Genomic DNA, 27,233 nt, shown 5'->3' with positions numbered 1-27,233 from the left:
TGTACAGCCTGTGGAACCGTGAGTCAATTAAACCTCTCTTCTTTACAAATTACCCAGTCTCAGGTAGTTCTTTATAGCAATGTGAGAATGGACTAATACAAAAAATTGGTACCCAGGAGTGAGGCATTGCTATAGATACCTGAAAATGTGGAAGTGGCTTTGGAGCTGGGTAATGGGCAGAGGTTGGAACAGTTTGGAGGGCTCAGAAGAAGACAGAATGATGAGGGAAAGTTTGGAACTTCCTAGAGACTTGTTAAATTGTTGTGACCAAACTGCTGACAGTGATATGGACAATGAAGTTCAGGCTGAGTTGGTCTCAGATAGAGAAGAGGAACTTACTGGGAACTGGAACAAAGGTCACTCCTGCTATGCTTTAGCAAAGAGACTGGTGACATTGTGTCCCTGTTCTAGGAATCTGTGGAACTTTGACCTTGAAAGCGATGATTTAGGGTGTCTGGCAGAAGAAATTTCTAAGCAGCAAAATGTTCAAGATGCGTGTATTAGTCCATCCTCATGCTGCTATGAATAAATACCTGAGACTGAGTAATTTATAAAGAAAAGAGGTTTAATTGATTCACAGTTTCACATGGCTAGGGAGGCCTCAGGAAACTTACAATCATGATGGGAGGCACCTCTTCACAAGGCAGCAGGAAAAGGAATGAGTGCCAGCAGAGAAAATGCCAAACATTTATAAAACCATCAGATCTCATGAGAACTCACTCACTATCATGAGAACAGCATGGGGGAACCATCCCATGATTCAGTTACCTCCCACCTGGTCCCTCCCATGACATGTGGGGATTTTGATGGGATTATAATTCAAGATGAGATTTGGGTGGGGACACAGCCAAACCATATTAATTTGGCCTGGCTCCTTCTAACAGCATATGGTCATATGCATGACCAAAGAGATAATCTGAAATTGGAACATATTTAAAAAGAAAGCAGAGCATAGGCCGGGCGCGGTGGCTCAAGCCTGTAATCCCAGCACTTTGGGAGGCCGAGGCGGGTGGATCACAAGGTCAGGAGATCGAGACCACAGTGAAACCCCGTCTCTACTAAAAATACAAAAAATTAGCCGGGCGCGGTGGCGGGCGCCTGTAGTCCTAGCTACTCAGGAGGCTGAGGCAGGAGAATGGCGTGAACCCAGGAGGCGGAGCTTGCAGTGAGCCGAGATCGCGCCACTGCACTCCAGCCTGGGCAACAGCGTGAGACTCCGTCTCAAAAAAAAAAAAAAAAAAAGAAAGCAGAGCATAAAAGTTTGGAAAATTTGCAGCCTGACCATGTGGTAGAAAAGAAAAACCCATTTTCTGGGGAGGAATTCAAGCCAGCTGCAGAAATTTGCATAAGTAAGGAGAAGCTGAATGTCAATATCCAAGAAAATGGGGAAAATGCCTTGAAAACGTTTCAGAGACCTTTGCAGCAGCCCCTCCCCTCACAGACCTGGATGCCTAGGAGGGGAAAAATGGTCTTGTGAGCCAGGCCCAGGACCTCGTTGCACTGTGCAGCCTCAGGACATGGCACTCTGCATTGTGGTCATTCTAGCTCCAGCCATAGATAAAAGGTGCCAAGGTGCAGCTCAGGCTGTTGCTTCAGAGGGTACAAGCCTCAAGCCTTGGTCACTTCTATGTGGTGTTAGGCTTGCAGATGCATAGTGGGAAAGAGTTGAGGCTTGGCAGCCTCTGCCTAGATTTCAGAGGATGTATGGAAATGCCTGGATGTCCAGGCAGAAGTCTGCTGCAGGGGTGGAACTCTCATGGAGAACCTCTACTAGGGCAGTGCAAACGGGAAATGTGGGGTTGCAGCCCCCACATAAAGTCCCCATTGGGGCACTGCCTAGTGGAACCATGAGAAGAAGGTCACCATCCTCAGACCCCAGTAGATTCTCTGATAGCTTGCACTGTGTACTTTGAAAAGCTGCAGGCATTCAATGCCAGCCCGTGAAAGCAGCTTTGTGGACTGTTCTCTAAAGAGCCACAGGGGCAGAGATGCCCAAGGCCTTGGGATCCCACTTGCATCAGTGTTGCCTGGATGTGAGACATGGACTCAAAGGAGATTATTTTGGAGCTTTAAGATTTAATGACTGGCCTGCTGAGTTTTGGATTTGCATGGGGCTTGTAGCCTCTTTGTTTTGGCCAATTTCTCCCTTTTGGAACAGATGTATTTACCCAATGCCTGTACCCCCGCTGTATCTTGGAAGTAACTAACTTGGTTTTGATTTTACAGGCTCATAGGTGGAAGGTACTTGACTCGTCTCAGATGAGACTTTGGACTGTAGACTTTTGAGTTAATGTTGAAATGAATTCAGATTTTGGGAGACTATGGAGAAGGGATGATTGTATTTTGCAACCTGAGAAGAACATGAGATTTGGGAGGGGGCAAGGGTGGAATGATATGGTTTGGATTTGTGTCCCCACCCAAATCTCACGTATGAATTGTAATCTCCAATGTTGGAGGAGGTGATTGGATCATGGGGACAGACTTCCTCCTTGCTGTTTTCATGATAGTGTATTCTCATGAGATCTGGTTGTTTAAAAGTGTGTAGCACCTCCCCTTTCACTCTCTTTCACCTGCTTATGCCGTGTAAGATGTGCCTGCTTCCTCTTTGCCTTCCGTCATGATTGTAAGTTCCCTGAGGCCTCCCCAGTCATGCTTCCTGTATAGCCTGCAGAACTGTGAGTCAATTAAACCTCTTTTCTTTACAAATTACCCAGTCTCAGGCAGTTCTTTATAGCAATGCAACAATGGACTAATATACTTTATTTTTTTCCTTTTCTTTTTCAGAGATAGTGTCTTGCTCTGCCACCCAGGCTGGAGTGCAGTGGTGTAGTGGTGCAATCATAGTTTACTGCAGTCTTGAACTTCTGGGCTCAAGTGATTCTCCCACCTCAGCCTCCTGAGTTGCTAGGAATACAGTATGCACTATCACATGCAGCTAATTTTTAAAAATTTTTATAGAGAGAGTCTCACTATGTTTTCCAGGCTGGTCTTGAACTCCTGGCCATAAGCAATCCTCCCATCTCAGCCCATTTCAGACTTTTAACCTTCAAAACTGTAAGATAATAAGTTGGTTTTAACACACTATGTCTGCTGTAATTTGTTACAATAGCAATAAGAAACTAACATAGTCAGTTACCCAGCTGGTAAGTAGCAGAGTTGGTATCTTGCAAATAGGTGTGATGGATTCCAAAATCAGCGCTCTTTCCATCCATGGGGATGTGGTGGTTTTAAAGAAACTGTGGATTCAAAAGTGGAAGGCAATGGCTGTAAAAAGCAAGAAGAGTGTAGGAGTGCTGATAATGGGTTATACTTGCCTTCAAATAACTTCTTCCATATGGCCTGATGTTTTTCATGTCAATAATCATGAAGTCATTTGGGTTCAAAAGCACTCTTTTCAAATTATTGCAAATACCTCTGGCAAGATCCAAAGGTCAATGGCACTTTAGGATGTATTGAGTTAATCTCAGTTTTTCTCCTATACTCGGTGATTATTAACTTCAATGAATAAATTGGAGTTTTGATAATAGTCATCCTAACTGGAATGAGATGGTATTTCATTGTGATTTTGATTTGTATTTTCCTGATGATTAGTGATGTTGAGCATTTTTTCATATACCTGTTGGCCATTTGTATGTTTTCTTTTTGAGAAATGTCTGTTAACATCTTTTGCCCATTTTTAATAGGGTTTTTTGAATTTCTTTATATATTCCTTATATATTCTGAATATTAACCCCTTGTTAGATGTATAGTTTGCAAATACTTTCTCCCATTATGTAGGTTGTCTCTTCACTGTTAATTTAGAATGGCTATTATTAAAAAAATAAGTGTTGGTAAGGATGTGGCAAAAAAGGGAAATGCTTACGCATTGCTGGTGGGAATATAATACAGCCACTACAGAAAACAGTACGGATGTCCCTGAAAACATTAAAAATAGAACTACCATATGATCCAGAAGCCCCACTAGTGGGTGTATTTCCAAAGGAAACAAAATCAGTACATCACAGATATCTGCACTTCCATGTTTACTGCAGCACTATTCACAACAGCCAAGACTTGAAATCAACCTAAATGCCCGATAACAGATGAATGGTTGAAGAAAATGTGGTATATCTACACAATGGAATACTATTCAGCAATAAAAAGAATGACATCCTGTCATTTGAGACAAGATGGATAATCCTGGAGGATGTCATTAAGTGAAATAAGCCAGACATAGGAAGACAAATACTACATGATCTCACTCATTTGCAGAATCTAAAAAAAAGTTGATCTCATAGAAGCAGAGAGTAAAACAGTGGTTACCAGAGGCTGGGTAGGGGTGAAGAGAGGGGATGATGGAGAGAGGTTGGTCAACAGGTACAAAGTTACAATTAGAAAGGAGGAATAAGTTCTGGTGTTCTATTGCACAGTAGGGTGACTATGGTTAACAGTGAGGTAATTGTATATTACCAAATAGCTAGAAGAGAGACTTTTGAATGCTTTCACCACAAAGAAATAATAAATGCATGAGGTGATGGATATGCTAACTGCCCTGATTTGATCATTATGCAATGTATACATGTATCAAAACACTGAATTGTATCCCATAATACGCACAATTTTTTTTTTGTTTTGTTTTTTTTGTTTTTTTTGAGACAGAGTCTTGCTCTGTTGCCCAGGCTGGAGTGCAGTGGTGCGATCTCGGCTGACTGCATGCTCCACCTCCCAGGTTCACGCCATTCTCCTGCCTCAGCCTCCCAAGTAGCTGGGACTACAAGCACCCGCCACCATGCCTTGCTAATTTTTTGTATTTTTAGTAGACAGGGTTTCACCATGTTAGCCAGGATGGTCTCGATCTCCTGACCTCATGATCTGCCTGCCTCAGCCTCCCAAAGTGCTGGGATTACAGGCATGAGCCACCATGCCCGGCCCAATTAAGATTTTTTTAAAAAGAAATTGGAGTTTTGATTGGGTGAGGTGAAGCAAATAATTTTGAAGTATTGGCAGCACTTCAGTTTACAGGCAGGCCTTAGTGGGCAGAGAAGATGATGACAATGAAAAGCTTGGGGTCATTGAGGCCAATAGTTACAGTATGCCAAAGACTACTCAATCTATTTCAAACTTTCCAGTGGGTGACTGACCGTACAGATGTTTTCAAATTTCTTATACTGCACAAGACCCTCTTTATACTAGCAACTTCACTTAAACCTCATCTTCAAAAGCCTTGCCTTTTATATCTCATGTCATTTGTACAACCAGGGGTCGCACCTAGGAAGGTGAAGCTGTTAAACGAGTAGGGCTGGCTGGCCCTAGTCAAATTTGTGAAAGAGGCAGCTCTATTTCTTTTTAATTTGAGCAGGGACTTTGATGCTTTAACCTAGCAAGAATTCTCAAACAGAAAGGTTTTTGTTTTGTTTTGTTGATCTGGAAGGTTTTGAAGGCTCACCTGGGAGGGAGCCATCATTGCACATCCTTCTCTGAGGTCAGGATACCAATAAGAAAGGGAAGCTGGCAAGCTGAGTGGATGCCTTGGGGATTTTACTCCTATATTGCCATTTCCCATCTTATCTCCTCACCCTGAGTAACCCCAAGGATTCTGGGGGAAATGAAAATTAGTTTTTCCTCACAAGTAAGTTTACAATGCTTTCCTTAACTCAAAGAGGAGTGTTTGGGTATGGGAATGTATCTTGGGTGGGAACTTCAAACACTCTGTATAGGGCTCCCCAATGGCGAGAAAATCTCTTTTCTCTGTTTAGCTCATTTGGAGTAGACATTCTATTAAGAATGTATTAGAGACTACAAAGGAAAGGAGGACAATAATATTCCTTCCTTCATTTCTCATCCTCACTGAATGATATGGCAGGTGTAGTGGAGTCCGAAGGAAAATAGATTTCTTTCCTCCCATCCTTACCAAAAGTGTAGTGATGCCTATAATCCACTCCCATCATAGATGAACAGTTGAAAAAAAATCTAAAAACATAACAAAGGTAGTTCAGAACTGCTGATAGAGGGGGTTGGATGATTTAACAAAAGAGACAGACAAAAAAATTTTATAACACTATAATTATAAAGTTGAAGGCACATCCTTGGCAGAAATATGATCAATTACATGCTTATTAAAAACAAACTACTGAATATCTTAACTACAGTAGATGGATATTGCACAACATCGTCCACTGCTGTTTTGGGCACCAAACAATCAATGTTTAACAACGTTTAGCTGAACATTTCTTTAACTAAAAACATAAGGTTGAGACGCCTGGTTTTGGCTACAAAAGGCATTTGTTATCAACACTGTGAAAGAAGCTCTTTTAACTGAAGAACAAGAACTCGTGCTTTGTGCTCTATCTGGTTACTCATACCAGATGGAGGGACTGCAGAAAGTTAGTGTAAAAACAGGTAATAATTTGGCAAGAATCTGTATTTTTTCTATTTTGTAAAACAATACTTAAAAATGTAGAAAAGAAACAAAACAAACAAAAACCCAAAAGGAGTGATTCCAGGAATGTCTTTATTCTTTTTAAAATAACCAGTAACCAGATGCCTCACCCAGAGAAAAAAACAAAATGGAGTAAAATAAATATCAAGAAAAATCATTTTAAAGCATGATCCATAAGTAATAGAAAAAATTCTCTTAACATACATTTTTGATTTTAAGCTGTATACACAAAAGATATGTGCATTTAAAGTTTTGGAAACATCTTGTCTACAGTGCTATTTTAAGCATTCTATACATATGAGTAAAGAATACTTTTTAAAAAGTAAAGCACAATATAAAATTACTTGTTCACAAGACATCAAATTTGACATTCTAAAATGTTGATACTAAACTAGGAAAAATAACATTGCTATTTTCACAAATGACACACCATACATCTTGAGACTACAATGCTACTACTCTAGTTGTGTTTTAATCTTTGAAATTCAAAAGGCATCTTTGGATATTTAAGTTTAAGGTGCCCCATAGGTGAGTCTGAACCAGCACTGGATATTAAAGTATCCTTGTTATCTTCAGACTATGGGCATGGTTGCTGAGTGAACACAGAAGAATGATAAATGAAATACAAATAGAGAACTTCAAATATCAAATTCAAATATAAATCCATTTCCCCTCAGTATGGTAATATGTATGTGTATGTACATATATATGTGTGTGTATATATATATGTGAATATACACAAACACACATTTATAAAATTTCTCATTAGTAACTCCTGACTTAAAGCTAGCTACTAACTGAAAGCAATATTTTTTATTCCCTCCATAATCAGCTCTTTCTCCTGTAAATACAGCTTCTCTTTGAAGCTAATGAAAGTTCAAGATTGCAAAAAAGACTTATGGTAGAGAATTTAAATGTGGTTACATATTACTTAAAGCAGGACCCTTTCTAAATAGCATGTTTTCTATTCTTGTTGTAAGGGCTGAAATTATCTATTTGATTATTTCAATACTATAAGCTGCTCTTCCCACTGTCCCACAATATGAATACAAGACCAAGAGGATGACTCAAAGGTACACATAATAATGGAAGAGTAACTGGCTGTGTTCAACTGCTTGAGGTGGGTGGGAGGGAGAAGGAGGGATGCTTCTTTTTTCAACATTTGCCTATCAGCTGTGTCTTCTAGAAGAAACAAGTTGAGTTATAAGATGGGTCACTTGAATTAATAAATAATAAAACTCAAACTGAAAGCATGGAGGATGGCATAGGCATTGGTCTAAAAAAGGGGCCTAGATATACAAACTCATTGATATTTCAGTGAAATGGGTTTGTCTTTCTAGATTAATAGCACCTTCATCAAAAGCTTCAGTTCTCTCTTTTAGACAGCTGAGACAGAAATTAGATCTTTTCTAAATCTGAAAGACAGCATGGAATAAGATTGTAAACTTTGAATGTGTATAATATGAAAGGATAAAAGAGAAAAGGGGTAGGAAAGGAAGAACTCCATCCCCTACCCCCACCTGATTTTAAGAGTCTGCTCTAGAAAAATGATTTTTTGTATTTATTACTGACCTCAAGGGGAGAAAAGAACCAACATTTACGGAGTACAAAACCTATGTGCCAGATGTTGGGTTAGCAGCAGCTCTGCTTATGGTAATGGGAACAAAATGTTAGGAATTTACTTATGAGTCCTCTTCATTGACATATCCTGCATATGAAATTCATCTTGCAACTAACAAAGAAATTTAAATAGTCTTACAAGTACCAGATCTCTGACCAGTGTATTAGCTACCAGGCACTCACAAGGGAATTTCTAAATTCATTTGGCAATGGGAACAAGCTCCTAAATTTGTCAACCACACCAACTAGGCAAGTTCAAATGTTTTAAACTGGAGAAAAGTATATATTTAGCTAAAAAGCATCATAACCTAGGGAAATTTTAGTTTCTGTATTATGATTTTACTGTATTTTTGGCAAATGTACCTTTGTGTAATAGCATTATTTTAAAGTATGTTTGAGAGGTTATCTGAAACACTAAAAGATAAATAAAATCTATTAAATTATATATACTAGCAAAGTGATTATACTCAATTCAAAAAATACAAATTTAGGCTGGGCATGGTGGCTCACGCCTGTAATCCCAGCACTTTGGGAGGCCAAGGTGGGCAGATCACCTGAGGTCAGGAGTTTAAGACCAGCCTAGCCAATGTGGCGAAACCCCGTCTACTAAAAAATATGAAAATTAGCCAGGTGTGGTAGTAGGCGCCTGTAATCCCAGCTACTTGGGAGGCCAAGGCAGGGAGAATTCCTTGAATCAGGTAGGCAGAGGTTGCAGTAAGCCAAGATGGTGCCACTGCACTCCAGCCTGGGCTACGAGACTGTCTCAACGAGTCTCTGTCTCAACAAAAACAACAACAAGAAACAAATTTAGTGAATCCAGGTAATTCTATATGACCTGTATATGTATAATAGTGTTAATCTTTGAAAATTTTTTGAGCAGAAGAGGCTCATAATGTTAAGTTTCCGGACTGAGATCAACAGACTACATGAAGAACAACTTAGAGCCCAACTCGGCAGGAGTGAACTGAAACTGAGCACAGAGCTAGGAAACTTGAAGGAATAATTTGATCTACTTTTTACAACAGTGGAAAGATGGGGAGCAGGGAACCCTACAGACCTTTAAGGTCTTTTGAGCCACAACATTTAAAAAGGAGCAAAATATTAGAACAGTTGTCAGTTATTTTTAATCAATGAAAAACCACCTAAACTTGGTTAGCTCGAAAGAAAATAACAAAAGAAGACATACTGGAGCATCTAAAAAAGCAACTGCAAGGACAAGGACGCAGGGAGAATGGGGGAAAGAAAGCCTGCAATAAATAAGGCACATCTATTTTTAAACAGCTTCAACTGTTTCCCTTCTAAAACTAGATGTTTTATACACAGTGCTTTGAAAGTCATTGCTCCCCAACGGGGCAGGGATACAGGCTTGAGAGTATCTTCAGTATCTTGAATTCAAAAGCATGAATATCTTCATGCTCTCAAACCTTCAAATTTTTCATTATCTTCTTCTTGGGCTATTTTTTTTTTTTGGTCAAATAAAAAAAATATATTACTTTAGCAGCAGTTCAGCAATCTCTAATTGTAGGGCTTGTAAACCTCACTGCTCTACCTTATCTGTTGTTAGTGAAAACAAAAATATACTGGAAATTCAAGTTTAAATAAAGCTAGGTTCAGAGCTGATACCTTGAAAAAGATATTTTTGCCAATAGATAAACGCAACTCAAATAGAATCCCTAATATAAGAGCATGAGACCAACATAAAATCCTTCTACAATATTTTGAAAAGTGAAGGTAACATCATGAATGCTGTGTCAGTGCATGACAAGTTAAACTGGCAGCACTCTCCATGGCCTTTTATAATGCAGTGTCATCATCTTCCCTGAAGTCTCCCACCAGGAGTGAGTGCTTGTCAGGTTCACTGGTAACAACGCTGTTTAGGGAGCGTTTATCAGACAGTAGTGAGTTTATAGAGGCTCTGCTATAATTAACAATCCGGTCCAGCAAACCCAGTTTAGGAGAATTCCTTGAAGTATCATCTATCCCAACATGAACGCTGATTTCTGAAGGACTCTTCTGTCCTATCTGGCTCCGGGCAGGCAGTTCATAATTCTCATAAGTTGGTTTCCTGTAACTGGACACATGCAAAATTACATTAGTTTGAAATAACCAAAAGTAAATGAGACGCTTGCTACATGCGCAAAAGAAAGATTTGCTCATCCACACTTGGTTTTGGTATGAAATGTATACAAGTGATCACTGGTAGGAAAATAGTTGAAATGAACTGTGTGGAGTCACATCATCAGAAATCCTACTTATCAGAGTTAGTGTACTATATTTTATCCCACTCAGTGCTTGTGGTTGCTATGCATAAAGTACACGAGGTAACAATTACATAGCTAATTATTACTGTTACCTAATAATAATATATATATTTTTTGAGACAGAATCTCGCTCTGTTGCCTATGCTGGAGTGCAGTGGCACAATCTCAGCTCACTGCAACCTCCACCTCCACCTCTCAGGTTCAAGTGATTCTCCTGCCTCAGCCTCCTGAGTAGCTGGGATTACAGGCGTCCACCACCACACCACGCCCAGCTAATTTTTGTATTTTTAGTACAGACGGGGTTTCACCATATTGGCCAGGCTGGTCTCAAATTACTGACCTCAGGTGATCTGCCCACCTCGGCCTCCCAAAGTGCTGGGATTACAGGTGCGAGCCACCACGCCTGGCCGCTAATAATAATTCTCATTAAGAATGGTTTGGGCTTATCATTGATCAATACAAGAATAAAACCTACCAAGAATGACTAGATGATAAAAGGAATACAAAATACAAATGTGAGCAAGCTATCATACTTACAGTTTAAGGAAGAGAGAAGAAAGTACTACAGAAACAGATGAAGCAGCCATTGCCGCAGATCCCATCCAGGGCTGCAAAACCAAACCAATGGGCATAAAAACTCCTAAGAAACAAGTATAGATTAGTTAGAGTAGATAATACTAAACAGATTATCAATGTGTTTCTAACATATACACAAATCATTTCTTTATTTGATATTTCTTCAGCATTTATCCCCTTGGTGGTGGAGATTTTTGTTGTTGCCATTTTTTCACTAATAGAGTGTTGCAGTTAACATTCTTGTACATGTCTCCACGTGCCCATGTCTGAGAGTTTCCGTGGGGTATATACCTAGGGGTGAAATTACTGGGTCATAACATGGGCACATCTTCAACTTTATGTGGATACTCCTCAGTTGTTCTCCAAAGTGGTTTTAGTGATTCATAATCCAACCAATAGCGTATGGGAGTTCATGTTCTACAAACTCACCCACACTTGGTTTTGACAGACATAAGAATGTTTGCTCATATGATGAGGATGAAATAGACTTATACTTTTAACTTTTAATGTGCTTCTCTATATTTTTTTACTTTTTCTATGGTGATCATGTATTACTTGTATAATTATTTAAAAATTACTTGCTCCATGAATTAATCTTACATGACTTAGACTGTTCTTTAGCTCTTTGTTCTCTCAGTATTTGTGTGTCCTTGCTGATAAACAGTTTTGTAATTGTTCTCATGTCATTTCATGTCTTTCCTTGGCCCTCAAACCAGAGAGAACAAGAAGAAAACGATAATTATTTCTTTTATGTCATCATTACTAACTCCTACCAGGTCCCTAAGTTTAGGAGATTCTCAGACGCTTATTAAATAACTAAATTATTTTTTCTCAGTTATATTCCTTTGTTCACTCTCTCTCTCTCATCTGGTCTCTCAACCTAAAAAAATACCACCTGACTATAATAGAATATTAAGTGAAGAGCAGAAAATTCTCTGTGTGCTACAATCACCACTATGTAACAAGACAAAAACTGATGCAGAATAAAAAAAAGACTAGAGGAAAATATACTTGTATAATTCTTTAAAAATCATTTGCTCCATGAATTAATCTTGCTAACAATGTTTGTGTTTGGGTAGTCAGATTAAAGGTAAATCTGTTTAGAAAAAAATTAATTAATAAGCAAACAAATACATATCTCTGTGCAAATATATGGAGAAAGAGATGAAGCAATGTGACAAAATACTATCAGTTGGTGAGTTTAGGCGAAAGGCATACAGATTTTCATTGTACCATTTTTTTCAATGTTTTCGTAGGTTTGAATTTTTTTTTTTTTTTTTTTTTTTTTTTTTTTTTGAGACAGAGTTTCGCTCTTGTTGCCCAGGCTGAAGTACAATGGCACAATCTTGGCTCACCACAACCTCCGCCTCCTGGGTTCGAGCGATTCTACTGCCTCAGCCTTCCGAGTAGCTGAAATTACACACATGTGCCACCACGCCTGGCTAATTTTGTATTTTTAGTAGAAACGGGGTTTCTCCATGTTGGTCAGGCTGGTCTCGAACTCCCAACCTCAGGTGATCCACCCACCTCGGCCTCCCAAAGTGCTGGGATTACAGGCATGAAGTTTGAAATTTTTCAAAATACAAAGTTGAAGGCTGGGAGCGGTGGCTCACACCTGTAATCCCAACACTTTGGGAGGCCGAGGCAGGTGGATTACCTGAGGTCAGGAGTTCGAGACCAGCCTGGCCAACATAGTGAAACCCCGTCTATACTAAAAATACAAAAATTAGTAGGGTGTTGTGGCGGGCACCTATAGTCCCAGTTACTCAGGAGGCTGAGGCAGGAGAACTGCTTGAACCCAGGAGGTGGAGGTTGCAGTGAGCCGAGATTTTGTACCACTGCACTCCAGCCTGGGCAGCAGAGTGAGATTCTGTCTCAAAAAAAAAAAAAAAAAAAAAAAAAAAAACTTGGAGGAAAAAAAAAATGCTTATATATTCTTAAGCTATAAGAAACATTACTGAAAATTAAAATGATTGATTTTAACATTACCTCTCACCATACCAGTAAGCTAGAAACAAACACTAAGCTCAAAACTAATAGTAAGAAGACAGGCTTCCAATATGTTAGGTCTCTAATGACTTTAGTGGAAAAAGCAATACTAGTTAAGAGTCACATACCAGCAGCTATGGGAATTCCAACCAGATTATAAATTAGAGCAAAGACAAAATTTATCCGAATCCTCTTGACTGTCTTTCTTGATAAGTCAATACTTGCCACTACATCCAGAAGATCATTCTGGGAACAGAAATATTTGTGATATTAGTAAGAGACTCTAACTTAACCAGTAACTTTTACATTTGATATTGTATATATTGAAGATTACGTCTACCTTAGGGTAATATGTGAATTAACTGCAAATCTCAGATAATGCTAAAACTTGGACTCAGCTTCCGAAGGTGTTTTTCAAAAATTTTCCTCAGGGTTCTGAAAACACTTTTAGGGGTGTATGCTGGTACAAGGATTAAATCTACTTAAAATAATCTCAGCAACTATTTGTTGAAGATCATTTTATTCCAAATCCTCTTTAATCGTCTTCACTTTAGAAACTTATAATTCTCACTTGCTTATTAGCAGGGTTGAGAAAGTCAGGGGGTAAATTAGCATGACTTCCCATAATCCCACTCCATATTCTCAAACTCTTAATGGCCGATAGCATGGAACTTAAGACAGAATTGTTGTGCTCAATATACTTTATGACACTATCATTGACCATGAAGGGCAGTCTCATACTCCTCAAAGGTCAAGCCATGGCACTTACCCTTATCAAAACCACATCAGCTGCTTCAATGGCTACATCTGTGCCTGTGCCAATGGCAATTCCCACATTAGCCATTGCCAGAGCTGGGGAGTCATTGATTCCATCTCCCACCATTGCTACCCGTTTCCCCTCCTCTTGAAGTTGCTTCACTTTAGCAACCTTGTGAGAAGGTAGAACTTCAGCAAACACCTTAGTAATGCCAACCTATGTGATAAAAATAAACTCAATTCATTTCAAAAAATAATAATGAGTACCTGAAACATAACTGAGCAATAACAAGCCATCAGTTTTCACCCACAAGATGTCCACATTTTAAAAGACTGATAATATCTAGTGATAGCAAGGATGTGGAGAAATGAGCTTTTATACACCGGTGGCTGGTGCGTAAATGGCGACTCTTTTTGGAGGGCATCTGGCAGCATCTATCAAAATGTGAGCATCATTTGGTCTAGCAATTCCACGTCTAACTCTATTTTGGACAAACTTGTACATGTACAGAAAGATACATGTCCAAAGATGTCCATTATTGCCTTGTTTGCAAAAAGAAAATTTTCAAAACCACCCAAATGTCCATCATTAGGGAAATGGTTAATTAAATTATGATACATTCATACCATGGAATTCAGTATAGAAAGAATAAAGTAACTTTTTTTTTTTTTTTTTTTTTTTTTTGAGAGAGAGTCTTGCTGTCACCCAGGCTGGAGTGCAATGGTGCGATCTCAGCTCACTGCAACCTCCGCCTCCTGAGTTCAAGCAATTCTCCTGCCTCAGCCTCCTGAGTAGCTGGGATTACAGGCATGTGCCACCACACCCAGCTAATTTTTGTATTTTTAGTAGAGACAAGGTCCTACCATGTTGGCCAGGCTGTTCTCAAACTCCCTACCTCATGTATCTGCCGGCTTCAGCCTCCCAAAGTGCTGGGATTACAGGTGTGAACCAATGCACTCAGCCAAAATAACTTTTTATGTTCAGATATGGATGAAGCTCCAAAGTATATTGTTATGTAAAAAAAGCAAACTACTGAATAATCTGTTCAAAATGATCTAACGGATGTTGAAAAGACCAGAATTATACTGTATATGTACTCTGTAGATGCACATATATGCAGATGAAAAAGTGGCAGTGTGGGGGGCAGTAGGACTGGACGGGGAGCATGGGGAAAAGAGGACAACATTTTTACTTTATATCCTTCTGTATTTTTTACATAAGAAGGTGTTAATAGGATGGGTGTGGTGGCTCACACCTATAATCCCCGCACTTTGGGAGGCCAAGAAGGCAGATCACCTGAGGTCAGAAGTTCGCGACCAGCTTGACCAACATGGAGAAACACTGTCTCTACTAAAAATACAAAATTAGCCAGGCGTGGTGGCACATGCATGTAATCCTAGCTACTCGAGAGGCTGAGGCAAGAGAATCGCTTGAACCCAGGAGGCAGAGGTTGCAGTGAGCCGAGATTATGCCATTGCACTTCAGCCTGGGCAACGAGAGTGAAACTCTGTCTCAAGAAAAAAAAAAAAAGAATGTATTAAAAGATTACTTGCATTATTTATTAGAAGAGTGGAGAAGGCATTCCAAAGATAAAAAGATTGAAAAATGTTAGAGGTAAGGCAAATGTGGGAGTCAGAAGCAGAAAAATAGTACGTCAAAGTGGCACATTAGGAAAATAGTTCCATTGGTAGTGTTTAGGATGGACTAGAGAAGGATGTGTGTGGAGCTATTGCTGTGTTTCAGCCATGAGATCAGGAGAGCCCAGCTTAGGCTGGCAGCACTGGTAAAGAATATGAGCAACATTTCAAAGGACGCATCAACAGAAACTGATGTACAGTGTCACGCAAGCATCCCATGAGCCAAGCAAATACCTTTTTACTTATAACAGCAACACACAAAGCCCAAAGTCCTTCCAGCAAAGCATGGTAAATTTTCTCAAAGGAACTAGATAGGACAACTCAGTGATAATGAAAATAGTAGGTAATGTAAATTTCTTAGCATTTGAAGGCAAGACATAAAATGTATATCAATAATTTCACATACCCCTATCAATTACCTGAGAAGCAATAGATCTAGCTGTTTTGCTGTTGTCTCCAGTCATCAGAACTACTTCTAAGCCCATAGATTTCAGAATATGGACAGCCAGTTCTGCTTCCGGCTTCACTGTGTCTGCAATGGCTATCAAGCCACACAGCTCATCTAATATAGGGGCAGCACAAAATAAGAGAACTTGGAATATGGTGAAAGCAGAATAACATTCTGACTTGAAATTTCAGAATGAAATGAATTTTCTTAAGTAAAGTTGTTCAGGGGGGCATGGCTTAACTTAAAATATCTCTGAGCCCACACAGATTTATACTACAAACTCTGTAACAAGTCTCCACATTTGGTTATGAAAATTTCAGAGTGAGGTAGGGGTTACTAATAAAGTAATCATAGGAAAATATAAAGAGAGACCTTACTGGATATTAGAAGACCCTTTTTGTTCCTTAGAAAGGTATTTGCCAATAGCCTCAAACACTTTATCTAATTTAAAGGCAAATGAAACTGAAGACTAATACTTTTTTTCTTTTTAAGGTAAAGGGTGGGCAGAGAGAGACAAAATGGGTACTTTATAGTGGGAAAAATATTACCATAAATTTTATTATTTTATTCTATTTACAAAAGTAAAATGGTATTCTATGCTTCTTCCCAGACCTAAAAAGGCCATAGTAAAATACTGCCTTCATACTTAGCAAACGTAAACGTTGAGTGGAATTAATCTCACAAATAGAAATTTACCTTAAGAAATAATTGAACAAAATAAAGCACATACAACCTCAAAGATATTTATTGTAGCATCATTTACAATAGTGAAGGAATAGTCTAAATTTCCAACAAGAGGGGAATGATTATAGCGTGTAAGATTGATATATTATGCAGTATTATAATAAAATTATATAGCAACATTAGAAAGCATTAAGTAAAATAAAGCATAATAAAATCGTATGTGTACAAGTGATTTTAACTTTACTGAGGTAAAATTTACTTACAATAAAATCTACCCAGTAAAAAATGGTATATGTACTAACACTGTAATTCTGCAAACACACGCACATTTCTTTCTTTTTTAAAAATTTTGTTATTATTATTATTATACTTTAAGTTCTAGGGTACATGTGCACAACGTGCAAGTGTGTTACATATGTATACATGTGCCATGTTGGACACACACACATTTCAAGACAACTAGGAATGGAATATACAAAATTAAAACTGACATTGTGTGCCGGGCGTGGTGGCTCACGCCTGTAATCCCAGCACTCTGGGAGGCCAAGGTGGGCGGATCGCCTGAGGTCAGGAGGTCAAGATCAGCCTGGCTAACATGGTGAAACCCCGTGTCCACTAAAAATACAAACAATTAGCAGGGCGTGGTGGCGCACGCCTGTAATCCCAGCTACTCAGGAGGCTAAGGCAGGAGAATCGCTTGAACCCAGGAGGTGGAGGTTGCAGTGAGCCGAGATCGCACTATTACATTCCAGCTTGGGCAACAAGAGCGAAACTCCGTCTCAAAAACAAACAAACAAACAAACAAAAAACAAAGAAACAAACAAACAAAAAACCTGATATTGTGTTAGGATGATGGGATTATGAATATTATTTTACTTTGCTATTATTTTACTGTTGTTATTTTTAGGTTTTAAAAAATCCTTGATTAGCCTTTATTTAAAATATAGGCTAGGGAAGAAAGTAACAAAGGCAGGCAAATGCAAGATAATTTTAAATTAATCAGTAATAATCATGTGTTGTTGACATTTTCACTTTGCATTCAAGACACTTTTGAATAACCCTCATAGTTCAGAGGTCTCTCGAAAATATATAAATTAATAAAATAACAAATGATAACATTGAGTTATAGCATACTTATGGAAAACCTTACCATCAACTGCTACTAATACAGCAGTCCGACCTTTTTTCTCATGTTCAGTCATGAAATCATCTACATTGTTACTAATGACAAGACCATTTCTAATCATCCACTCCCGGTTACCAATGAGGACTTTATACTGTTGAGCATTAAGAGCATCTGAAAGTAGACAGAGAAATAACATTTAGTAAGTTCAATTAATCTTTATAAAAACCCATGAAGCAAGTTCTTCCTGTCTAATCTTGCACAGTCACTACATTGTATTGTTCCTAGAACATAGCCTCCAACAGTGATGTTCAAATTTTCTGAGAACATACTCTGCTCTTCCATGCCTCTGGGCCTTTGCACACATTGCTGCCTTCATCTGAAATGTCCTTATCCCTCCTCTCCAGACAGGAAACTCCATCACATTTCTTCAAGAGCCAGTTCAAATATTACTTTCTGGTGAGGCTTTCCCTTCGACCTTCCACAACGATTCAATCAAATTTAAAAATACTGTGCATCAGGAGCTGAATGTGGCTAGATGAACATGTATAATCATGCTGACATCTCATTTTCTTTAAGTGGGCCCTTAGTGCTATCTGGCAACTTGACTATATTTCCCTAGTCCATTCATTCTCCATTTCTTCTAGATGGCTATTTCATACCTTCTCATCTCCCTTCAAATCTCCAACTTCTCCTGCCCCATCCTAATACCAGATGATGACTCTGCTTCCTACTTCAGAAAGAAAATAGAAGCAATCAGAAAAGAACTTCCACAGCTCTCATTGCCACATTCACTCAACTACCTGTGCCTCCTGTGTCTGTGTATCTAGCTTCCCTTCTGTTATTATAAACTGATTCTGCTCCTAATTTAAGGCCAACCTTTCTACTTGTGCACTAGACACCCGCCTCCTTTGCCTATTCTAGAACACCTCTCCAATAATTCTCCCTGTCCACTCCTACACAACTTTTTTCTGCTGTACACTGTCCTAACTTAAAAAAAAAATAAAACCTCTCTTGATCTCACCCACCTCTGTAGCTACCACATTTATCTGCTTCTGTACACAGCAAAACTTCCCAAAAGTATCTCTATTGGCTGTCTTCAATAAATATCTTCCCATTCTCTTGTGAACCTACTCCATTTATTGGGGTAGTCAAAAGCTTTATGCTTTTGACTCTAAGTACTCCAGTGAATTATTACAGCCAGTGATCTTTACTTTAATTCTCAGTCCTCATCTTACTTGTCCTATTAGCAGAATTTAACACAGCTGTTCACTCCCTCCTGGAAATACTTTCTTCATTTGGCTTCTAGGATACCACATTCTTAGGGGTTACCTCCTCATTGGCCACTTCTTGGCCTTCTTTGCCCATCCCTCCTCATCTCACTAACTTCTTAATTTATAGTGCTGCAGGATTCAGTACTTAGCTCTTTCTTTCCCTTTATCTACTCTCACACCTTGGGGTTCTAATCCAGTCTCATGGCTTTAAATACCATCTATACCACTGCAGTCCAAGATAACTTTCTGTGATATTAGAAATGTTCTGTAGCTGCTATGTTTAATACAATAGCCACCAACACAGAGATGTGGCTACTGAGCACTGAAATGGGGCTAGTATGACTGAAAGATGAATTTTAAATTAAATTAAATGTAAATTAACTAATTTAAAGAGTCACATGTAGTTAGTGGCTATTTTCCTAGACACCACAGACCTATAAGCAGAGGACTCCCAAATCTACCTCTCTGATCCAGTCTGTTTCCTGGAACTCCAAACTTCTGTAGCCAACTGCTTACTTGGTATTTCCATTTATATGATATCTCCACTTGGGATATCTCTAATAGGTACTCAAACTTAACATGTACAAAACTGAACTCCTGATCTTTTTCCCAATACTGTCCCTCCTATGGGATCCCCCATCTTATTTAAATGATAACTCCATCCTTCTGCTTAGGCCACAAACCTTGGCATAATTCCTGACTCCTGTTTCTCTCATACACCATATATATCCAACCCATGAGAAAAATCTGTGGCTCTCCTTTTAAGACACATCTAGAATTCTACCATTTCTTACAACCTCTACTATACTGGTCCAAGCTACCATTATGTTTCACCTCGATTATGACAACATCCACCAACTCATCTCCCTGCTTCTGCCCTTGCCCCCCATCCCCACAAGATTCTCTCCTGCCTCAGCCTCCTGAGTAGCTGGGATTACAGGTGCCTGCTACCACGCCCGACTAATTTTTATATTTTTAGTAGACACGGGGTTTCACCATGTTGGCCAGGTTGGTCTTGAACTCCTGACCTCAAGTGATCCACCCGCCTCAGCCTCCCAAAGTGCCGGGATTACAGGCATGAGTCACTGCACCTGGTTTACTTTTAAAATGTTAAGTCAGATTGATTTTGTCCTTCTTCTACTCAAAACCATCAGATTGGTTTTGTCCTTACATATCTAGTCCCAAACCACCTCTATGACCTTGTCTTATACCCCTTGCCCACCCATTTACTCTGCACTTGTCACACTGTTCTCCTTTCCATTCCTCAAACAAGTCAAGCACATTCCTGACTACAGGCTTTGGTACTTACTATTTCTCCTGCCTGGAATGTTCTTGCCACAGAAATCCACATAGCTTTTTCTCTCATCCCCTCAGATCTTCGTTCAAACACTACCTTGTCAGTGAGGCCTACCCTGATCACCCTATATGAAGCAGAACCCACTACTCCCAGCACCCCTATACCCCTTGCCTCACTTAATTTTTCTCCATAGCACTATCTCCACTGGACTTATTATATTTTCTTATTTATTTGCTCACTCTCTTGTGTTCTTCCACCAAGAATGTAAGCTCCATGAAATAAGAACTTAGTTTATCTTGTTTACTGCTGATTCTTTAGTGCCTTGAACAGTGCATGATACACAGTAGGTGCTCAATAAAAGCTGTCAAATGAATTTCCTATTTGTCAGTGTGCTTGATACTAGAAGTTCATAGACAAATAATAAAGAAGTCACAGACTAGTAGAAATAGGCAGGTAAATAAATAATTATCATACACTGTCCTAATACAATAACAGAGATTAAGTACAGTTATGATTCAGGAAGAAGAGCAAATACCTCTGCCAATACATGTCAGTCAATGAAGGCGTCACTGAAGAGAGAGACATAAACTGGGTCTTGAAAGATAAGCATAAGTTCACGAGGTAGATTCCATTTGTGAACAAGAACATTACATAGAGAAAATGGTAAATGAAATGATCTAATAAGCAGGAAATGACACACCATAAGGAAGAACTGTAAGTAGTTAGGTAGGGATGGAACATGGAGTACATATGCAGTAGTGGAAAAAGACAAGATGAGTGATGCAGGGAGGCAGGAGACATATCATGGGGAACAGATCTTAAACAAAGTACAGAGAGACTGGACTTTGTCCAGTAGGAGAGAGAGAACCATTCAAGCTGGGATCCTTAACAGAGACCCGTGGATGGGTTTCAGGATACATGTGCATCTCTTGAAACAAAAATTTTCTGAGGGGTGGGCCCATAGCTTTCATCATATTCCTCCAAAGGTCTATGGCTCAAAAACAGCTTATAAACCACTGTAATCAAAGGTATTGATCAGAAAGTGATATGACTAGATTTGCATGTTAGTAAAATCACTCAGGCACGAATGGGGAGGGAGGTATTGGAACACTTAGTTGGGTAGATCATGTTTTGGGGGCAGATGGATAGATCAGCATGGAGCCAAGGAAACAGGACTTGGCTAAAGATATGGATTTTGGAGTGATAGTGGAAGTCTGTGGGTGGTAGAATAAGTGATGAGCATGAATAAGATTGTACAGAGAGAGTATGTATTATAAAATGAGAAAAAGACAAAGAACAAAACCCTGACAACATACTCTACATTTGAAAGCAAGAGAAATGAGGAACCAAAGGACAATTAAAAGGAACAGCCAGGGGTGCAGTGGCTTACACCTGTCATTCTAGCACTTTGAGAGGCTGAGGTGGGTGGATCACTTGAGGTCAGGAGTTTGAGACCAGCCTGGCTAACATGGTGAAACCCCATCTCTACCAAAAATACAAAAAATTAGCCAGGCGTGGCGGCATGCACTTGTAATCCCAGCTTCTTGGGGGCTGAGGCAGGAGAACTGCTTGAATCCAGGAGGCAGAGGTTGCAGTGAGCTGAGATCGTACCACTGCACTCCAGCCTGGGTGACAGAGCAAGACCCCTTTTCGAAAAAAAAGAACAGCCAGGGAGGTGAGAGGAGAATCTAAACAAAGCAGGGTCATGGAATCATCCCTTAGGAAGGAAGGGATGGTCAACATTGTCAAATATCTTAATGAGGTCGTGCAGGATGAGGACTGAAAAGTGACCACTGGAGAGAGCACTGAGGTCAACAATCATCAGTTAACTTAGAAAGAATGGATTCAGTAGTATGGATGGGGGAGAGGCCAGACTGCAATGAACTGAGGCCTGACTGTGGAGTAAGTGAATTCAACAAACCTAGATTACCCTTTCTAGAAATTTGATATAAAAGAAAAAGACAGAATCTATATGGGAATATAGATGGGAAAGGACAAAATCTAGATGGGAATATAGTTATTTTGATGGAAGAAATATTTATATGTTTAGGAGAAGAAACTAAAACAGAAAGAGATGAAAAATGAAGAAGCAAGGAGACCTAACAGAAAGAGGGAGGTCCCTGATGAATCAAGAGAGGGTGGGATCTAGATGAAGGGATTCATTAGGCAAGATGAAGGATACTGCTTTGCCTGAAAAAAGGAATGATTCTGGGCAAAAATATGTAAGAACACATGACCAAGAACCATAATTTTCTATATAAAAAATAAGATAATTTGCAGAGGGGACAAAGGAGAGGGTCGCAGGATCTTGTGAAAGATAGAAAAGGTTTGGAGCAGTTGTAGTGAAAAAAGAATGATCATGGATAATCAGCTAAGGCTAGACCTCATCACCCTATGGTGGTGTTAATGACCACAGTTGGGAAATGTTCTTGACTAATTTGAATGATCAGAAGGCATAGGGTAAAACTGACTTGAGGACAAGAAATTATGATGCCAATTTTTGTTTCTTCTATAACAGTTCAGGGTTATAAAGTTAGCCATATGTTCATAATTGCCCCATAACTGGTACTACAAAGAAAATTAGCTTACTTGAGATCTGGGCATCAATAATCATGGAAGACGAAGTTGATGACTGTTCATTACTGGCATCAATTTGAACCAGGGATGCATTTTTAATATTATTGTCCTCTATATTCCAGTTATTCTTATGTAGCAAGCCTTCAATATTGGTGACTTTACAGCTAATACCACAGCCTGGCACAACCTGGAAATCTATGCAGGTACCCAAGGTTTCAGTGTCCAGTTCCTAACAAACAGAAACAAAAGGATTTCCTCTACTGTTCTGATAATGCAAGGTCATTTATTAGCACAATAAAAGATAACACCAAGTTAATTCTAAATGTTTGTAATAAAATTGTCACTTATTGCCTACTTGACAGTGGATTTTGATAAGGACAAAGGAATAGAGCATCAAACATAATAATCAAAGTTACAGAAGTGCCTCAAAATCTTTGTTTTGGCCAGGCACAGTGGCTCACACCTGTAATTCTAGCCGAAGAAGCCGGCTAGGAAGCCAAGGTGGGCAGATTACCTGAGGTCAAGAGTTTGGGACCAGGCTGGCCAACATGGTGAAACCCTGTCTCTACTAAAAGTACAGAAAAAAATTAGCCAGGTGTGGTGGTGCACACCTGTAATCTCAGCTACTAGGGAGGCTGAGGTGGGAGAATCGCTTGAACCCAGGAGGTGGAAGTTGCAATGAGCCGAGATTGCGCTATTGCACTCCAGCCTGGGTGACAGAGAGAGACTCTGTCTCAAAAAAAAAAAAAAAAAATCTTTGTTTTAATCCCACTCTCTAAAATTTATAGAAAACATGGAAAGCTTATCAGTATTCTCTGATCTTTCCAGTAGATAATTACAAATTAAAATTTTAATTCTGTAGTCAAGTCAGGTTTTCTATTCAACACAGGGCAACAAAGGGTAACAAAGTATATATAGGGCCTTTAGTTACTAGGGGCTCTCCATCTGCTCTCTAGTCTACGTCTTTAGTAAGCCGAAAAGTTCTGGGGGCCCTCATTGTTTCCTAGCTCTTTATAGCTTCATCCTCTCTGCTGTTTGATTTTGGTGTAAGGAAGCCAGATCAGGTAATAGGTAAAAGGGAAAGAACAAATAAATGAATGGCAACACCAATGGTCGAAACTGCCACATTTTAAGTATAAAATTAGTGTGAGACAATTCATAAAGAACTCATGCAAATGAATAAGAAAAAGACAAACAATTCTGTGGAAAAATAGGTCACAAATACAAACAGGTTAGAGGAAAAGAAATTCAAATAGCCAATAAATATATAAAAAGATGCTCAACCTTATTCATAATTAAGGAAATGCAAAGCAAACCATCAAGTAAATAGTTTTTCACCTATTACATTGAGAAAATAAAAATAAAGTGTCGGTAAGAATGTGGGGAAATGAGCACTCATAATTTTTGGTGCAGGTATAAATTGGTATAACCCCTCATGGGTATTGGTAATCCTCATCATATGGGTATTGGTAAGATTCATCAAAATTTAACTGCATACTCCTTTGACTTAGCAATTGCATTGATAGGCATTTAATGTAGAGACAGACTTGCAAAAACTGATAAGGATGTCGAGTGTATACTGTAAAAGCCAAAAAAACCAAACAATCACATTATAGAGTATAATATAGCCATTAAAAACAATGAGGCAGATCTGCATTTCCTGATAGGAAAATTCACTTAATAAAATAAAAAAGCAAGGTAACAAAGATTGATCATTGTATGACCTTTCTGTATAAAGTTTAAAATATGATAAATACATATATGTGGCTATATGCATTAAAAACTGTTAACAGATGCACACCTTTATGACTATACTAAAATTATTGAATTATACACTTTAGAAATGTGAACTTTATAGTACATGAATTATATTTCAATAAAGCTGTCATTTTAAAAGACTTAATAGGTTAATAGTTGTTAAACTTTGGAGAAAGGAATTATGGAAGGGGGCAGGGAATGAGGTTTACAATTTTCAATATGTAATTCTCTGAACTATCTGAATTGTCCTTCCACAAATATGTACAACTTCTATTTTAATTTTTTGGTCAACAGGAGTTATCTGTGTGATAGGATTATAGTTCATTTGTTTTCATCTGTATACTTGTCTGTATGAAGAAATGAGTTACATACAATTAAATGAGAAAATACAGGTCTTTTTAGTCTCATACCAACCATACATGCAAATCAAACACCAGTCTGGATTTGATCCGGGGAATTCCTACAGGAGATAACTACATTAATAAACAAGAGGAAAAAATGTACCTGTTTGCAGTATTTGGTTATGGCTGCTCCTAGAGGGTGTTCACTGTTACTTTCAGCAGTTCCCACAATGGCCAAGATTTTATGGTGTGATATTCTGTTACTTTCCATTAGAAGCTTTACTTGATTCACTACTGGGGTTCCATGAGTAATGGTTCCAGTCTTATCAAATACCACTACCTTTACCTGTAAGAAAATTAAGATACAATGACTTGATGATCCTCCACATCACCTTTCCAGAAATAAGAAAAAGGTCTGTTTTGACAAACAGATGACTATTTAGTTTCTTAGTAAACTGACCTTTGACTTAATTTGACTTAAAAAACTGATGATCTTTGGGAAAATAAAAGAAGAAATACTCTTAGTTATACATAATAGCTCTCCTCTGCCAATGTTGAACTGTTTGTTCATACTGAATGACTGTGAATATATGTTAAACAACCAGAGCTAATTTTTAAGGGTTGACTGTTAACAGGTAATTAAGAGACGCCTCTGGTGCCTCAAGGTAAAAAAGAAAGGCTTTCAATACTAATGAATTATAGATCTGATGGGAAAATCTAGGCAGTAGGGAAATGATTATAAGAATAAAGGTAAAAGGCCAGGTGTAGTGGTTCAAGCCTATAATACCAGCACTTTCAGAGGCCGAGGTGGATGGATCACCTGAGGTCAGGAGATCGAGACCAGCCTGGCCAACATGGTGAAACCCCATCTCTACCAATAATAAAAAGTTAGCTGGGCGTGGTGGTGCATGCCTGTAATCCCAGCTACTCAGGAGGCTGAGGCAGGAGAATCGCTGGAACTTAGTGGGTGGAGCTTGCAGTAAGCTGAGATCGCACCACTGCACTCCAGCCTGGGCCACAGAGCGAGACTTCATGAAAAAAAAAAAAAGGAAAGAAAGAAAGAGAAAGAAAGAAAGAAGGAAGGAAGGAAGGAAGGAAGGAAAGAAGGAAGGAAGGAAGGAAAGAGAGAGAAAGAAAGAAAGAGAGAAAGAAAGAAAAAGAAAGAAAGAAAGAAAGAAAGAAAGAAAGAAAGAAAGAAAGAAAGAAAGAAAAGAAAAGAAAAGAAAAGAAAAGAAAAGAAAAGAAAAGAAAAGAAAAATAAACCAACAAAGTATGATTCTGGACAGGGGAAAAAATAGCTATCTCGGCTCACTGCAACCCCCGCCTCCCGGGTTCAAGCTATTCTCCTGCCTCAGTCTCCTGAGTAGTTGGGATTACAGGCATGCTACCTCGCCCAGCTAATTTTTGTATTTTTAGTAGAGACGGGGTTTCACCATGTTGGTCAGGCTGGTCTCAAACTCCTGACCTCGTGATCCGCCTGCCTCAGCCTCCCAAAGTGCTGGGATTACAGGTATGAGCCACTGCACCAGGCTAGTCTTGCAACTTTTAATTTTGAAATTATATCAAAATTTAAAATGTCTATAAAAATTACTAGCCTGTATTCTCTGGCTAGGTGAGTTTCCAGATTTGTTCTAAGATATGTTCTATGTTTACTACATACCTATGTATATAGCTTACATTCTCATAATAAGAACATACTGGTAGAAACATGGTTTTAGTTGAAGTCATGTAGCCTTGCGATGATTATGGAAAGCGTAATATGAGATCAGAGATAGGATTATATTCCTAAAGTGATAGCTGCAAACTGTCGGCTGGTGGCAGCAAAGGCAAAGAAATGGCACTGTAATTGAAGGTCCCAGTGAAGAAAACAAGTCACACACAAATAAGAAGGCTGCTAGAGTTTGGCAAATTTTCCTGGGCAAATACCTATTCTGTCTTTCTGCCATAAAGACTAGTCTAGTCTGAGCTAGGATAGGAGTCCAGGTTTTCCATATTAGGGTCTGCTCTAATAGAATAGGCCTGGAGTAGTTTTAGGGATCTTAGGCAACTAAGGCCAATCTGGAGCAGAACCAAAATAACACCTTTCCTGCCTCAAATCTCTGGATAGTCCTAGAAGCAACTCAGCTCATGGACCACAGAGACATAATTTAGGAGTATGTGTTTCTCAACAGGGGTGATACTGATAGTTTGGTGGGACAAGTTTTAGTTCTGGGGACTGTCTTACCTTATGAGCCATCTCCAATGGCTCTCCACCTTTTATTAGTATGCCATTTTGAGCACCTACTCCTGTACCCACCATCACAGCAGTTGGAGTGGCCAGTCCCAGTGAACAGGGACATGCAATACACAGAACTGTGATAGAGGCTTGGAAAGCAAATCGTATTATCGTTTCTGTTCGGGAGATACTTCTATTGTAGCCCTTTAGAAGAAAGGCATAAATTTTCATTATTAATTTAGAGCTGTACAAAACAAA

At 39.0% G+C, this 27,233-nt stretch overlaps 1 protein-coding gene across 3 annotated transcripts in view; it reads right to left on the bottom strand.

The window, feature by feature from the left end:
- Positions 1 to 6,472: 6,472 nt before the first annotated feature.
- Positions 6,473 to 27,233, bottom strand: part of ATP7A (ATPase copper transporting alpha) — a 143,846-nt gene continuing 123,085 nt past the window's right edge. For all 3 annotated transcript variants that reach the window (XM_015127720.3, XM_077989486.1, XM_077989487.1), the window contains 9 exons: positions 26,985 to 27,179; positions 24,924 to 25,106; positions 22,674 to 22,890; positions 17,541 to 17,687; positions 15,678 to 15,820; positions 13,634 to 13,837; positions 12,993 to 13,110; positions 10,837 to 10,939; positions 6,473 to 10,109 (listed from right to left, as the gene is read on the bottom strand). In XM_015127720.3, the coding sequence (XP_014983206.3) occupies positions 9,833 to 10,109; positions 10,837 to 10,939; positions 12,993 to 13,110; positions 13,634 to 13,837; positions 15,678 to 15,820; positions 17,541 to 17,687; positions 22,674 to 22,890; positions 24,924 to 25,106; positions 26,985 to 27,179 (1,587 nt within the window). In that variant the 3' untranslated portion in view covers positions 6,473 to 9,832. The remainder of the gene's footprint in view (positions 10,110 to 10,836; positions 10,940 to 12,992; positions 13,111 to 13,633; positions 13,838 to 15,677; positions 15,821 to 17,540; positions 17,688 to 22,673; positions 22,891 to 24,923; positions 25,107 to 26,984; positions 27,180 to 27,233) is intronic.

This window comes from Macaca mulatta, chromosome X (assembly GCF_049350105.2).
Source record: "Macaca mulatta isolate MMU2019108-1 chromosome X, T2T-MMU8v2.0, whole genome shotgun sequence".
Taxonomy (NCBI): Eukaryota; Metazoa; Chordata; class Mammalia; order Primates; family Cercopithecidae; genus Macaca; species Macaca mulatta.
This window is presented reverse-complemented; position numbering and strand designations above follow the sequence as displayed.